General features: G+C 37.5%; 1 protein-coding gene across 6 annotated transcripts in view; it reads right to left on the reverse strand.

The window, feature by feature from the left end:
• The window catches only part of LOC135801782 (protein doublesex-like), a 41,677-nt gene that overhangs the window by 13,916 nt on the left and 10,488 nt on the right, over window positions 1–17,273 (reverse strand). The window contains exons 2-4 of one of the 6 annotated variants that reach the window (XM_065315293.1): window positions 8,071–8,208; window positions 7,890–7,967; window positions 3,400–3,614 (exon numbers count right to left, since the gene is read on the reverse strand). In XM_065315293.1, the coding sequence (XP_065171365.1) occupies window positions 3,400–3,614; window positions 7,890–7,967; window positions 8,071–8,208 (431 nt within the window). Of the gene's footprint in view, window positions 1–3,399; window positions 3,615–7,330; window positions 7,479–7,885; window positions 7,968–8,070; window positions 8,209–17,273 lie in introns of those variants that run through there. The other 5 variants (XM_065315299.1, XM_065315295.1, XM_065315298.1 and 2 more) reach the window with 5 other exon arrangements.

A 17,273-nucleotide genomic window follows, 5' to 3' on the forward strand; every position in this document is an offset into this window, starting at 1 on the left:
GTTTTACGTGCTATATTATATACCTGTGCAAAGCTGCGTCGATCGACGCACGTAAATATAAACTCGCCACGCCACAGTGTAGACAACGTGCGCATATGCATGTTTTCCGCTTGTTTTAGGGACTTGTTAACGGATCGTTTCGGAACTGTATGATATAAAATGATATATCTATAAATTGATCACATCGCGCTGCATGCGACGATAAAAATGTTTACCTTGTTATGAAAATTCGTCCAGGCGGATGTTTTCAATAGTTTTATATCCGATATTCATTGATTTAAATGTTAACAGCAATAAAAACGTTTAAAATATGATCAGATTGTTAATTCGTAATTAAGTATACTATAATATAATTTATGGCGACCTGAATGTGTCCAATAACATGTTGTTGGTAGCGAAAACATGTTAAACATGCACTTTGACGCTTTGTCGAACACGATCTGTCCGAAAAATAAATAATTAAGCACGCGTTTTTTGTGTGCGTTTTAATTTGTATTTTATAGTCGCCTACTTTGGTTTCTGCTTCTTTACGATCGCATCGAAAAGGAAGCACTACAATGGAGTTTTAAAATGCATGGTATTGACGCGAGAGTGAGGCTTGTTACGACTACACATTGACTAAACTAAAGCGTGCTCAAATTTGGTTTTAATTAGTTCGCGGGCGAAGCCGCCCCACAAGCGGATGCGAAAATAATAAATTTTAACTGACCGAAGTGGAGCTTACCCGCGCCTCGCACGTGTACGCATGTGCGGAGCATGGGATAGGTTAAGTCCGCGTACCGGGTAGAACAACTCAGTCGCTCGACGAGAGAGGGAGTGAGAAACGCAAGTCGGAGAGAGCGCTTCGACGTACCGCAACATTAACCGTGATCGTAAAGCGCAGTTTATATCCGTTTTATGGCATTTGTAAAATATTGCATTTCGAGTATAATATATGCACTTGACTATATAACCTTATAGCTTCACGAAGCGAGCAGCGCATCCTGGCGTATGCAATGTGTGTGCGGAGGCTCTGCGCTGTGCTATCGATGCGATGCGGTTTGCAGACCGAGTAAAAGTTGCCCTCAGACAGCGCAAATTAAATTCGGTAACGCCGTCTTCCAAGGAGGGTGTGATCTTGCAAATTGTTGTTTGAGATTGAGAACGGTCGACATCAGCAGAGAATTTGATGACTTAACGATGAATTTGCCACGGAATTAACCATCAAAGTTTTGATTTTAGTACAGACTGAGAAGAGAAACTGATACATTTCGTGAGTATTGGAATCATACAGTGTTTTTTGTTTTGTATGTCGTTTTACATTTTACTATTTTACATTTTACACTGACCATTCCGGGCGAAGTTGGGTAGCGCAGCAGTAAAAGCACTAAAAGCCTCTCCTAACCCTTTTTACGATCATTAAAATCGCCCGCGATTCGATAGCGCCGCGCGCATACACGACGAGCTCGGTTACCGCCACACGGGGGTGGTCGACGAATCAAATTCACTCAAAATAGCAATATTTCATGATATTCTTATCATTTAAATTGATATAAACAAAAATAAATATATACAAATCTAGAGTAGATTTTGCGTATTTCGTTGCTATTTAAATTTAGAATATAAAGAATCGTAAACATAAAATGCGCTCATATAAATTTCACTGTCATTGAAGCTAAGCCCCAATTGAAATGGTTATCCTATCATTCTATCTATCAAGGGAATGGTTTCTTCACAAATTTCCAAGGCGGAGTATATTGCTGCATCACTGGTTGTCTACAGTTAAGTTGGTGACTGTAGGGGTTATGGTAGAATAGTTTACAGCTTTGGTTGCAGCATTCAGAAGATATAAAACGAAATGGGCGATTAGGTAAAGTACATTTTAATCAAATTTTGAAAAAATTAAAAAATATTACGAAATCTGCATGAGAAAATATCTTTTTTATAAAAATTTACAACAAATAAATCAATATTCTGTGTTTTCTCATAAAATTTTTTAAATTTTCAAGTCGTAACCTAGGATTTCATTTAATATTCCTTAAAAATGAAGCAATATATGCAACATTGCATCCGTTTACAAGCAATGTTGGTTGCAATGTATTCCAGAATATTGTACTTACTTACATTGCAATTTGATACCTATATACAAGACAATAAAGGGAATACGGCCGCGAAATAAACTCCTTTACGAAGGCGCAATTGCAAATGAAAACCGCGTGCGCAGGTAGTCCACCCAACGTACGCTTAAGACGTTTAAAAGCTGTTTATGAATAAACATTTTACTCCTGTGCCGCTATAAACCGCGCGCCACGTAATTGAATGCTGTGCGAGCCCATAGCGAATGCAACGCAACGAGAAAAGCAATCGTTGTTGCAGCCACGAAAGGCAATGGCGGATTGATCCAAGAAGGTAATGCATAGGAGTACGTGACGAAGAGACGCGTATAAAAGTCTGCGCTACTCGCAGTGGTTGGGTTATGGGATGGAAATATCGTAAAAGATAACCGCGAGCCCTCGCCCGCATGTATGTGCACGTTGAGCTGCCTAACATTGTCTAACCGAAAATTTATCTGCTTCCACATTTACCTGTTGGTCGGAATGGCGCGCATATGTGCTGTCAGACGGGAAAATTTAATAACATTTGCGCACATTGTAACTTTATAGGTTTCTATAGCATCACTTGCATATCAATCGGAAATCTCAACATCTAAAAATCAAATATTCACGTAAAATTTTTAAGGAAAAGTTTAATTTGAGAAAAACGTTAAGGTTATTAGGTTAGGGGTGCGGAAATCTACTTTTTTGCCTAACCTAGGTTTATAATCAAATACTGGGGTAGGTGTAGGTTTATAGCGCTCTGTTCGACCGACTCAGACTGTTAGGATCGTAAAATTTCCCACCCTCATGGCGATAGCTGAGGGAGTTGACACCTTGATACAAAAATATCACCCTTGGACATAATAATACTAAAACTCCCAGAAATTAACCGCTCGTGGTCATGGTCATGCGGTTATCCTTCCGCAAGAAAACCGAGTAGTTCCCAACTAGTTTAAGGACGTTGCCGCATTTACAATTCCATTTAGTGTGGAGCGCGCACATAAAAATATTCTAAAATATCAATTCGGCGGATTGGTTACGACGTTGGCCGCCCTCCGGTGGCGGCTCAACGGCGGCTACAGACCCGCATATGAATCCATAAATCTATAAAAGTTTTATGTGCGTCTTGTCAGCCGGCTTCGGGGTACGATTCCTTCTCGCTTACGCAAGTGTTGACACAGGCATGCAATCAACCCAAATGCCAAATATGTGTAAGTGTATTATATACAATTTTACTCAATCGATATGTTTATAAGCAGACGACACCAATAACCGAATGAATTTAGTTTATTAATATTAAAAATTAAAAAAAAAATTTACTCACTCAGCATCGGCTCCGTGGTCGCAAGGATGTGGTAGTGAGAAGTGGTGCAAATTGAAGGTTGGTGATTGGCTCGTTGAACGGCTCGATGAACCCAGGTGCCATGTAACCGGTGTGCTGGTACATCTTCATGCGAGCTTTCATCTGATTGAAGGTGTCCATGTCTAGACGCGGATAGTAGCGCACCAATGCCGCCATATACGGCAATTCTATGTTTGCTGTTGAAAAAACAAAACAAAAAATTATTTTTGATAAAACACCGAATATTATACAATCAGTAGATAAATATAATAAATTTATACACAAGGTAATATTAGGTATAACATTTCGATGAATATGATGCTGTTTGATTGCGTCGCGACGCCGTAAACAAAAACAAATGAATATTAAATGATTTCGTCGACAGCAGCAGCGCATAATGCGTTTCAGTTTAATGCTTAATCTGGCCGCTGTTGCAATGTGCAACAACGTGGCAAATAAAACAACAATGCGTTTGCACACACAATGTGGGATCGTATTCGACCCAAAACCCGACTTGAATTGTCGAGTTGTATGCGCCGTATATCCCGCGATTTACGTCCGTGGTGCCATTGCCGAGAGAGATCTAAAAATGATTATTAAAATGTCGCATTCAGAATCAATGCAGGCAACCCTCACGGCATTGCACTCTCGCCGTGCGCCGTTAAAGTTGCATTTTCGTAGCGCGCGGATTCGGCAAAGCGTAATAACGCGTCAGGCAGCGCGGGCCACCGATTTAATTATGGTATAAAACCATTCCAGCATTAAAAGTGTCGTTATGATGCGTTTTATGGGCGGGAATGCTGAAATGCTGAACGCTCCCGTTGACTGCGACGGCGGTTTGAAAGGTACTACCTCACTCCCAGCTTGCGGATTGTGCAGACGTTACGTCTCCGCGCGCCGATTTCGTAGATCATTCCGAATTGTGGTCAAACAAAAAGTTTTTTTACGACACTAAATCACCGCGCATACCAGTCGTTTCCCGCGTCAAACACTTGCAATTGTTTTCCGAACCAGTATGCAAACACGTTGTATAAAATTCAACATTCTTTTATGTGACTGAATCTAATTTCGAATGCAACTATGATCACATATTGCTGACGTGAACGAAAACGCAAAAAATAAATCAAATCGATAATAATTCATTTTTAGGATGTCAAAACAATTTAATAAGAAAGCAGAAGAAAATAAAGTAAAAGTCTGACGATAGCGCACGTTTCGACTTATATTTGATGCAATTCAATCCGGTGTGCAATGTGTTTGCTACACACTTCCATTGATGTTTGTAAATTGTGAGCAAAATAAATGCTTGCGATTTCTGTGAAGACTAGGCAAACCTCAGAAACACGACAATATTGTTACCATCGTGTTGCCACGTTCGGGCGTAGAGTTATGACTAGTTATACACAAAACAAAAGCGAATGCGCACCTGGTTTCCGTCTTCGGTTCGCACATCGTTTACCATCGCGCCTTGCCACTTCATTTATGTTATTACTAGTACTTCGACGCCGCGTTCGCGACTAATATACAGAAGCAATCAAACTCCAAGTACTGCTTACTGCTTTGCACTCGCAGGAAACCAGCATGCACACACAACATCCGAATGAATGATGTTTGATTTGCTTCGGTGGCATTGTTTCATGCAGCGCATGAAATAAAAAAAAATCCAGCAAGTTCTCGACCTTACTCGTATGTGACATTTTGCATATATGCACCTTGCGGAATTTGAACGGTATTATATTTAGCGAAAATGTTGTCGCTGTATTTAGAAATGGAAGAGTAATGAAAAGTGCAAAATGGTAACAACTTTCGTAACCACGCCCGAGCACACAATGCGTTGTGTTCGCCAGCTCTCGTACTCGCTGCCAATTGCAATAATATGTAGTTGTTAAAATGCGAAGAGTAGAAAATAGTCAATCGTAAATCTCGACGCAAAATAAACATGCGCGAAGCTCTTAACTTCTGTATTTTGCGTGCACAAAATATTATTATTTGGTCGCACTGAGACGAGTCGCGGTTGTGAGTGGACGCTCGTAACTCTTTGGAATTTATTAGGAAAATTAACATTTCATACATCTTTAAACGCCGTTGCCAGCTTCGGTTGGGCGGACGCCGTCGTTGGATTTTTTTTTCGCGATAAATTCATTGTATACCTTTCCTTGCATTCGAGCACGAAGCGTAAATCTGAAGCGAAACGAAAGTGCTTTATTGTTTGCGCTGCGAATTAGAATTATTTAAATTGCGTTTCCATGGAATTTCGAAAGTAATTCGCGCTGGATCATCAGGTTACCGGAAAGACTTCTTGCATTCACATAATAATAAATAAACCGGAATAAATCGATATTCACATATCAAGTGAGTATAAATTAATAATAAGACATACTTCTAATACGATTTGTATTTATTGATTCATAGCCACTTGGTGAGTGTAAATGGGTGCTAAAATCGTATTAACGAAGCAAAATCGTTCCGGCTTGCCATGCGTCGTTGCATTTTTATCAAACGTTCGCACACGTTTATCCAGCGCCGCGCGTGGAAATGTTTTCCGAACACTACTACGGCACGAAACCGAAAATCGTTAAAGCCGGTAATTTACGGCTGACCATAAATGCAAAAGGTTATAATATTTTTAGTGCGGCCCGCGGAGGGATACAAAGATGAAACGCGTTCGGTTCGACGACAACGCGTACATGTTACACATATATTTAGTGTAACTTTTAATCGCCCATAACTCATATAATCGCCAGCGAAAAAATACCAGAGCAAGATTTCTCGACGAATTTTTAACTATTGTATTATTATATATTACCACAACAATCCTGTTGAGATAAATCGCTTAAATCGCTAAGAAAACTATAAAATTTTAAAATTCAAAATTTTACATTCGCGAAATGTGAAAATGAACACAAATTAATGTAAAACTACATTTTGAACATGTAGTTATCTCAAGTGGCCTCTCAACCTTAGTTGTAATGAGTCTGGCTGCGCTAATATTGAGCACACATTGATTTTTTCCTTGTCGCGTTATCATAGCGAAATGCGCAATATCTACACGACGCGCGTTATCACCGACCTAGACCAAAAAGCGCGTCAAAACCGCGGCACGTGTACGACATTGTAATGTAAAGCACTGTAATCTACTTATCTACTCAATTAACACACTCACACAACGGCTGATAAATATGTAACCAAATGTATGTATGCACAGTTCAAGTTCACCATGCACATGGTTTATGATTAGATTATGAAAGAGAAAGTAATTCCTACTTATACACTATGTGTTCTATGTGCAAAAACCTCACTTTCATTAAACATACGGAAAAAAATTATCATTGCGATATAATCTAGTTTGTAGACGGGCGTATTTTTATCACAATTCTACTTACCTAGCGAGTTCGTTTGCCTCACAATGAGCAAACATTGTTATCGCCGGCGCAACATGCATGTAAGTTGCGGTGTAATTCAAATTGTATTATGCTTTCATTACTGAAGTGAAACTTTGAGCATGCATGATTTTTAATAAAATACTGATTGATTGATTTATAGAATTTGGGTGATGTGATTTCTTCAGATGATTTGTGGGTCTTCTTATCTTCGTTTTTCTTCGGGGGTCCTTCACTTATCAATACAACGATGCACTTAATTACGTTGTGCCAGTCTTCATGTTTTCTTGGTTAATACTTGTACTTTTAACTTGTGCGGCGAAGAAAAGGGGGGCTCAGTTACACTGAGAGAGTAATGATGCCAATTTTAGCAAGAATTAGTTATAAATTTGTACAACATAAAAGTTAGTGACGAATACTTTCACAAATACTTGATAGAAAATAATACCTAAGTGTTTATCAACTCTCCTAAAAATTTATATATAATTAAAGCTCATTTTATCTCTTTTGATTTAAAAAAAATTTTCATTTTTGTAAAAATTAGTACGATGTTGAAAAAAATAATACCTAATTAATTAAAAGAATACTTTGTGTTAATTTGACGGCATCATTACATCTCGTTAACAGTGGAACTAATCATCGATCCATTCAAACTCCTTCTTCGTTCTTTGTTCTTGCTGTCTATACCACGTGCGCGCCACGTTTCGAGAGGGTGATAGACACCAAGTTATAAAACATAAAAACAGAAAAGAAAACACCGTGCATAAATTAAATGTGTCCTACAATTCGACGGATTTTTTGATCGCAACGAGAATAAAACAGAGGATAACAAAGCAGAAAGCTTTTGGAAATAAAAAAAAAAACAAAAATATTCTAAGAAACAGATAAAGACTGAAGCTAACATAGATAGATACGAAGACAAGACAATACAAGAATTTAGTTAATAATGTTAATAAATTTTGAAAAAAAGACAGCAAGAAGAATAAATTGGCAACGAAAATCACAGAATAGTAGTTTTTAGATAATACAGAAGAATACAGAAAGCGGGAGCGGCAAAAGATAATAATTATGTTTTTAATCATCCATACTGACGCGAGGAGTTTCGTAGTTCGACGCCGTCGTACATGTTGAGGTTGTAAATTCTTGAGTATTCGATCACCACGCGTTTGCCTAAATGTAGAACATTATTAAACGTGGTAAAAATCCCCAGAAAAAAATTAATTAATTTAAATAATCACACGTTAAAGAAAAAAAAACATTTATTAACACTAACCGTCGTCGATTCGCTTTGTCGCCTCCTCCAGGTCTCCATTGGAATCCTTCAATATCGCATACATCAAAGGCATCATCTCCCATGGATACCGAAACTTTTCCAAGAGTCGCTGACAGTCTTCCAAAAGGTCAGTACAAACTGTAACAATAAAACACAATATAAATAAAATGACGCCATATTTAATTTAAACATGTTTTTATTGTTATTTCCCGTAATTTCATGCGTCACGCGATGCTTGTTGATTGCTCGCTTCCTCGCTGCCTATCCAATTGCAAAGAAGAGGTAGGCCCATCGACATAGAGGCATCATTAATTATCGTGGTAGTCGGCTCCTACTGCTCTTTGGAAAGGTGAGCAGCGCAGGAGGAGCGATCGCAGCGAACCGCCACGTCGATTTCTATTCCTACGCTCATTGGTTGAAGGAAACCGCTCATCAGTTACAACTGTCTTCATCGTCGAAGACCACCACATAAGGAAAGACTAAGAAGTCGAATTGTAAGGTAGAAGAGATGCAAATACGAATACAAAACATAAAACTGCGTATCTTGAACTTGGTAAAAATAAATAATTTAGCTTCTTGTAGTTGATAAGTTATTACCTCCAAAGTATTCAAGTGATTTGCGTCGACAAACGCGCAGAATGTAGTATTATGTAAGTACGAAACGAATCTAAGAAACAGGTTCGAGTTGCAGATACAAAACGAGTCATAAAATTGTTATTTTGCGCTGGAATGATTTACTGCTTGGTATTCTCGACAAAAACAAGAATCGCGTTAATGAACACGAATTCTACATACTGCAGTTAACATATTGTAATAGTTTTTAATCACGTGAGGTAAAGAAATGTTTTTTCGAGTGTAGAAAATGCATTTTAGATTTCACTATTGACGTAGGACACAATTTACATTGTGCATAATGAAGCTTTGATACATTCGGGTGGAATACCCGAGCTAATTACAAACTAGGGTGGTACTCATGTCCGCAAATCACATTTCGGTTACAGAGTTACACTGTTATGTGGCCAGAATGTGTCGATAAGTGGAATTGGTTTCAAACAATGAATTTATGCATCAATTTAGCAAAAACACACAATCTAATGTAATATATAATAAATTAATAATATTACACTATTTTTAAACAAATTATGACTTTAAATAAACGATTTATACCTCGTAAATTGTTTGAATAAACAATTTTTGTATTTATTACGTAGTCAAATGCACATGATACAGATGAGTATTTAGAAGCGCATGAACAGGCTAATTTTGCAACTATCGTCCGGCACGCGGATATGAATTATTAATAAGTTAATACTCATGTCTGCACATACAATATGCAGGGATTTTCGGGTCGTGGCAATTTGCATCGCAATCAAACAGTCGACCATGGCGCCCCCTAACGCCAAGCACGAACGCGTTTTATTCAATTACACACACACACACGCTGAGGCCACACATGTAAAATCCAATGCAATCGCAGATGTTAACGCGGTGTAAATGCATAAAAGTGGAGGATAATTTAATTTTTGTTACAATATAACACTAATTTTCATCTCTGCATGGATACACGACGCAAAACCATGCATTTTAGGCACTGAAGAGGAAAACATATCACTATTAAGCGCAGAAGCGTGTGATATAAAAATAAAACTCGGACGCGTTGATGAAAAGAAACGTAGTCGATAAATGTCGAACATCAACTACTGCGCTGGTTTGTTTTTTCTTCATGTTGGGCGAGGGAGAAGGAAATTGTCAGTCATGTCATGATAATACGTGCGGATTGCGAAACGGCAGACAGACGGCGAAGTTTACGTGACATTAGAAAACGCGTCCGCCGAGTGCAATAACAACTAAGTAATCACTGTTTTAGTTTGTGCCCGGGCATTGGTTTGCTTCGGGGGCGAGAAGAACATGCAGCTTAACGACGTCTCGCGCCGCATTAAAATTTCTGAATTGCGCCAACGTATATAAAACGACGTGAAAGCCCAGAAACGGAAAACTCGCCACGTCAGACAACCTCACGTTATCTATTTCTATAAATCTTAATCATATACGTAAAATAAAGTTAAAGCATTTTTGGGAAAATTTTGTATTAAACTAAACATTTTACCGATAATAAATCAATTGTATGGTTAAATATTATATTATAAATTATAATTTAAAATAATCATGACTGTTACATTGGTACTTAATTTGAAACCATGAAAACAATGGCGCACAAAGCAATAAACAAGCGAAAAACTAATTGCACAATACATATTATATTATATATTATATTCCGTAAGTTATGATTAACATGAGATGTTGGAACCGGTTTTAATTTAATAAACTTTTATGCTTCTCAATTTATTAATTCATTATTTATTATTAAACGTTTTACGAGCGATATAGCCACTTTTTAATTTTAAAGTAATAAAAAGATTAAGCGCGGAGTTTAAGTGTAAGTGCTGATTAAATAGCAACAATAGCACCACAATTTATGCATATTATGAATGCTTTGGTTTTGCTTTCAATAACATAGTAATTGTGCTATTGTAATGGTTTAATCACTAATTTAATTTAAAACACGAAGTGGCATGAAGCATGCATTAAATAAATTAGGTTACGTAAGTAGAAAACCAACGTTACACGCTGAATAACCTCCAAATTTAGTCACGACTTGTTCATTTTCTTGATGTGATTTTTATACTTAAATTAAATTACCTTCATTTAATGTTATACAGGAAACAAATATCAAACGTTGATACAACTCTCAACTCTCTCAAAGTGTTTCGATAGTTTCTCGTGTGGACAACTGAAATCGTTGCCTTTGACAATTTGATGCAAATCGAAACCTACGAAACTGATGCATTGGGATTTGGTGTTAATGTCATCCCTGCATCCTTCAAGAGTACTTGTTAGGGGGCAAGATGAGAAGTGATAATAGGTGAAACTCTAGTCTACGTCAACAACCAGCAAACGCGAGTAGACCGGGTTTGATACCCTCACAAACGATACTTCAACATGATGCGGCAGTATCTTTCGCCTGATAACATATTAGCTTTCGTAAATTCACGTGGAGGGGTTTTCACTTTGTGAGAAACATTTACGCATACTCGTAATTCAGGCTGTTACAAAATTGGGTCTTTAGATTACACCTAGCGCCATCTCACGATATAAAATAGAAACTTTTTTGCCAACCACACTCAAAACACCTTTAAATTGACCTGGAATTTCAGTCCTAGTGACTTAATTTATTTTTTACAAAGATAAAATGATAGAAAATGTGAATAAACCTTGAAAAAATGAAAAAAAACATCTCAATAAATCTCTTAGAAGCAATAATAATGCAGTAGTAGGTTTCTAACACTCTCGAAATTAGCATAAAAGAACATATTGTTGTTGCATTGTAGTTATAGTGCGTGCACAAGATGGAGGCCTCCAGTAGGTATTATCTTTCAACTTGCATCGTTCCAATGTGGCTCATATCTATTATATTAGTATGTACTGGCATTACTTGCATTATTCGCGGCATTGTATGCCCGCACACTCACGCGTGGCCACGCTATATCGAAATACGACGTGTAGGAATAATAAAACGCGTCGTTTTATGCCTCCGCTCGTAAATCAAACGGGCCCGTAAGAAATTTATATCTATAAAGAATATTTTATTATTTAAGGGGTTAAACGCTTTGCATTCCGATATGTTGCGCGCGTTGCATGTTGCGATAATAATCATTGCAGTTCATAGCATTTACGTAAACGACGAGAAACAAACGCAAACAATTACTAATTAAATAAATTTTGTAAATTTATATCACGTAATTGTATTGCTGTTGCAATATATGAAAACTTTTCGTTTGGATTTTGTTACATGTTTGCTGGTTTGCAGTTATGCGTTGCATAGGAATCGCAAAGATGTTTATAGTCCTTCGCATTGAATAGCAACACAATATTTTAACGACGCCATGACTCAAGCCTGAAAGAAGTGACATTAAAAGAGATGAACGGCAAATAAATGTAAGAAACACTTTTGTCTAAATTTATATGTGCCCATGTTGTGTTAATCCTTTCCATCGCCTTTGCTTCTTGTTATTGAGAGTTCCGACGGCATGCGCGAAGATGAATAACAGAAATAATAACTAGATATTAATATTTAACTCGCGAAATCGTAAAAACTGCAATAAAACTCCAAGGGACTATCGGGTCGTAAATTAAGTGTCTGGGCAAGCAAGCAAGCAAGACTTAAAGTTAAATATATTAAGCATGTCTGATGGATGAAAATTTAAAAAAATTTAAAATTCGATAATTAATCAATGCTTCTGTAAATTTTAATTAAAAATACAGATTAAAACTATTTGCATCTCATAGACATTAAATCACAAGTTGCAAAGTAGTAAAATTTTGAAATTCCGAAAACTCCAGGATTGGATTCGCTCCGCCTGGTCGTAAACCTCTTCGTCACGTTGAAAGCTAGACATCCTTTCGCCCTTATAAATATTCCATTCTCTTCTCGCCGCCCCCGACGCGACGTAATCTTTATATAACATGTGTAATACGCTACAAACGTCAAGCGTCGGACGACACAAGAAAAGTCATCAACGCTCAACGTTATTATCACGAGATAATGTTCACACGACGCGAGATGCCGATGAATGAAGACATCAATGCAGGTAACTGCCTCGCGCCACGACTTTGTGAACATTTTATGCTCATTCCGCTCAACGTGCATGTAAGATTTACAGTGTTAATTAAAAGCACAAGAAATGCTAATTATCATCTTGTGTTTATTGCATTACATATGCAATGCAACTGGTATCACAGATATTAGTTGCGTGTAACAAACAGCATAAGTTGGTTTGGTTAAATTCATACGAATATAAACACACAATGAATTCAAATTAAAACTTTATTACCGCGACGTCGCCGATTGTCGGATTGTTCTTGCGCACGGGTGTTGCATATTCGTATAGTGATGGCATCCGGAAAGTGCGCGCGTTCGTGTTCCAAAACATTTCGAAGGTTTACGACAAGCGCGGCGTTTTAGGATACGCTTCAGGAAGTCGCGAAGAGCACAACCACGCACACACGCGCGGCACTTACAACATGCGAATGTCAATGATGTATCGTTGCACCGTTGACGATTTTATAACGTGGACGTAACCTCCTGTTCGCGAACGCACGAAGAAGCGAGGATTATTTTTAGGTTTGCAACGCGTTCGCAGTTTACGATTGCGACATTTATTTACACATCAAAAATTCGTACATATTTTAATTTTAGAAAAGAAAGCAGTGTTACACACATTTATAGACTTGTAATTAAACTATAGTTACGTAAGTACTTAATTCATAAGAGAAAAAATTACCTTTTACATTTAAAATCTTTAACTTTTGCAAATTAATTACAAACTTATTCATTTTATTACCGGTTGTTTACGGACAATAAAATAAATCATAAAAGCATATTATTAATTAAAATTCGCCTTATTCAGCTGAATATTTGCGATTTTATTGTTATTCATTTGTTTTACGCTTTTAGCACACGTGCAACGCTGTAGAGTATTTAGCGATAATGTAAATGTCAAACGAAAGACTTATTGCGACATATTGCCTTTCCTTTAACAATCAAATTGTTTTAATCTCTTAGTGTGTTTATATAGTTATCATTACACGAAACGCTGAGACAGATCGACTTAGTGTTCAACAGTTTATATGCCGCCTTGTACTCCGTGTATCAATATGGCTTTTGTGCAGATTTAAAAAATACGAACGCACAGTTCAAGCTTCGATTAATTGTTAAATTAATTATTAATTAATTCATTAATGGCGGCGACATTAATTGAGCGACGCGCCGGAGTAAATTATCAATAATTACAGCTTCCGTGTATGATTGTAAAATTTTAGAATTAATTTAACATTAACATATTAATATTCTATTATATAATTTAACTGCAAAAGTATCTTATAAGTTAATTAAAAAAAAAATTTGAAATTTTTTGAAATTTTACTGCTTTACATGCGCAAAATTATAATTTTATGACGATAACAATGATGACACTACCTTCCGCCACTGAATAAAAAAATAAGCACGTCTCAGAATTAATGAAGTCGAACTTTATTGCAAAATAAGTGACGCGCCGCTGTGTGTGATGTCGTTCCGCCGTTTGTCGCACTGCCATTCGTGCGAATCAAATCGACACGACCGCAGAACGCATCCGCCAATATAAAAGTAACCAAAACCTCACAGACAAACATTGTGATTGTGATTGCAGAGCTCGCTCTGCTGGAATAAACATAGACGACAGTTGTGTTCACAGATTCTATGAAACTGTAGAAATCACTTGCGTGTAGGAATTAATGATGTGAATTTCTTTATCTTGCATTGAAACGGAAAAAAATGTCCTAACACACAAAAACTAATTGTAAATTCATGCTGCTCTTAATACTGCGAGCAAGATAAGTAAAGCCTCCACAAATCCAACGCAACTTAAGTTATAAAATCGATTAAAATTTTAAGCGCTTTTAATGATTGCCCATATTTAATCGATTATCGAAGCCATTTAATTTTTATCGTCGCACCATTCCGACGCAGAGTAAACGCATGCTTTACACTGCGCATGTGTGTCCGCATCATCAACTTACTCTCATCGGAGATTGTCGTCTGCGTACGGCGAATCGCAATGTTTAAAAGTTTGGCGAGCCGCAGACTTTTGACTGGTTGTAACTCTTCAAAAGCAGTGCGCGCGTCGCACTAAACGTCCAACATTGAGTTATTTATAGTGGAAACTATCATGGACAATAATATCGCTAATGAGCGAATAATAAAACGTGGAATGCACACGCACGAGTGATGTGTTCAGGGAGCATGCGAAGACGACTGGCGGCGGGCTAAAGTGCGCGCGCTGTGTCAAAGACGCGCCACGGGAAGAAGAGTTTAATAAATATGCGAAAATAATCCCGAGTTATTGATTCGAGATTGTGGACCCCCACACGCAACAGTGCTAGATTAAGTTAGATAAATCGACGGAAATCTTATTTCTGGACCAATAAAAACTATCATCAATTTTCATTGGGCAAATTCAAAACTCATAAAATCGTTGCGATTTATATTTTTCACGACATAGTGCATGTTTAAAGTAATATTTTATACACTACTGTAAAAATGTGTGTATATTTGGTTGCCTATTAATTTTTTCTTGATAAAATTAATGTTTACCATAAAAATATTTAAAAATCATTTTAGTTTACTTAAGTCATGCATGGCTCATCAATCGTTAATTAAATATTTATATAATATTCATCTATATACTTCACATCACTTAAGATAAGCGCATCCTTTATTAACTGCACATCGTCCGTTACTTCATCCACCACAGTGCTGCTGATTAATTTTATGAGGTTTTATCAAATTCCTTTTTAAGCGAGCCGTGTGGTAACTAAGCGCGCACTCTGTGCGCGTCGTTTTGATAAAAGCCGTCGACTTTAGCTCTCGCCATAAGCCGCGAGGTTCGGTTGTTAATTCGGTGGCGTTTTTTTGCATTTTATTCAATAAAAATCAATTGATATCGCGCGCTGCCGCGTTCATCAGTTACACTCGGAATTAATTTGTATGTTATCAAGGCGCATGTTGTAAAAATGTATAAAATGTTGCTCCATATTTACGTCAGTGATAATCATATGTATGAACATTCATTCATACATTTATGTATTAGTGTTCATTATAATCGGTTTTTATTCCTTACTGACCACTTGACTGTTGACTATTGTTTCGGTTTTTATCAGCCTGTGAACAATTGTAATTATGGACTATCGTAATATAATACTATATGAGTATTAAGATGTGTGGTCTGTTAATGTATATATTACTCACAATACGAGATTGGTAGTAATTAAACAATGAGATTACTTCTACAACAATAGAAAGTCAAAAAAGTTTTTTGTATGTTCGATTATAAGTTTCCAACATTGGGCATTATTAGTGTAATGTTGGTTGCCTATATTACACACTCGACGCGTAACAAGTCACGACCCTCCAAAAACTGCAAGTCACTCACCGAAGAGTAAATTTCAATCTCCTTGCTTCCTGTCCTCCCTAAACACGCAGTAAGCACACAATGTGATCGTGACTCTCCCCCCACTCAGACAGTAATTTTATTTTCGCCGCATGCCCCCTTGTTTTAGTTCCAGTTTCCTTCTGTCATCGATCTGGGTCATCAACAAAAAAGCCAGGTCAGTTTAAATTGCACCGTTTTGCACGTTTCTTATTGCTACGTTGGCAAGCTCGTAATTGTGATCGTTCATTGGTTATTTTATTCATCCTGGTTCGTTCACACGTGTGTGCGCAATCTATTAATACACGCGGTGAACTTGAACGCATGATCTGCGGCATTTTCGGCGGCGATGTGAAGGCACTTTATTCGCATAATGCAATTTCGATGTAACTCGACTTTAATCCAAATTTTATGGTTTTCGTGTTTCTCATTTCGAACGCACTGCGCTGATAACTTGTTTATAAAATTAATTTTTCACCGGTTTTGTAGTTATGTCAGTCATAATTGGACAAACGTGCGTAACCTCAAAATAGGTTAGGTTTTAGAAGGGTAAAACCAAAGCATATTCATGCTATAGTTGTTTTCTGCGGAACATATTGTCGAAGTCATTGAAAGCCAAACGGTAGCAAATCGCCTCCAGCATACTCGCGACCACGGCCAATTTTGTTTCTTCTCAGCGTCTGCATACCTCCGTACTTGGAATTGCAAATAATTTAACATCATAGTGCGTGTGAGTGTGTGCCCCAACAAACGTTTTGCAACATAGCCAACAATACACATTCGATATTTTTCCGGTTGCTCTTTTGTTTGTTGCGGCTTTGTTACACTTCTTGAAACCAGCGCGCGAAATAGCTTTGAAATGTATAACAAATGCTTAATATCACATTGACAGAGATGTAATCTTGATTTGTTTGCGCTGAAAATTACTTCGATTTGTGTGGAAATGTTTATAAGTCATGCTTTTGCATGCAGGGGCATAAACATAAATGTGCGTGGAAAAGAGACCGAAGAAACAGCAGTTCGCACAAACGTCGCTGCTGTCAAACGCCGACACGAAGGCCATTCGGGCCGTAAAATTCGTCCACTCTAAAGTCCGTCTCGACCCGGTGACGCCTCACCAAACGCAGGGCAAAACACAGCTGTAATTTATCCTTTAACATACTGGGCAACGCAAAG

This window comes from Atheta coriaria, unplaced genomic scaffold, assembly GCF_025399875.1.
Source record: "Atheta coriaria isolate IRGN ID8LTWV9N9 unplaced genomic scaffold, Caltech_Dcor_3.1 hic_scaffold_13_pilon, whole genome shotgun sequence".
Classification (NCBI taxonomy): Eukaryota; Metazoa; Arthropoda; class Insecta; order Coleoptera; family Staphylinidae; genus Dalotia; species Dalotia coriaria.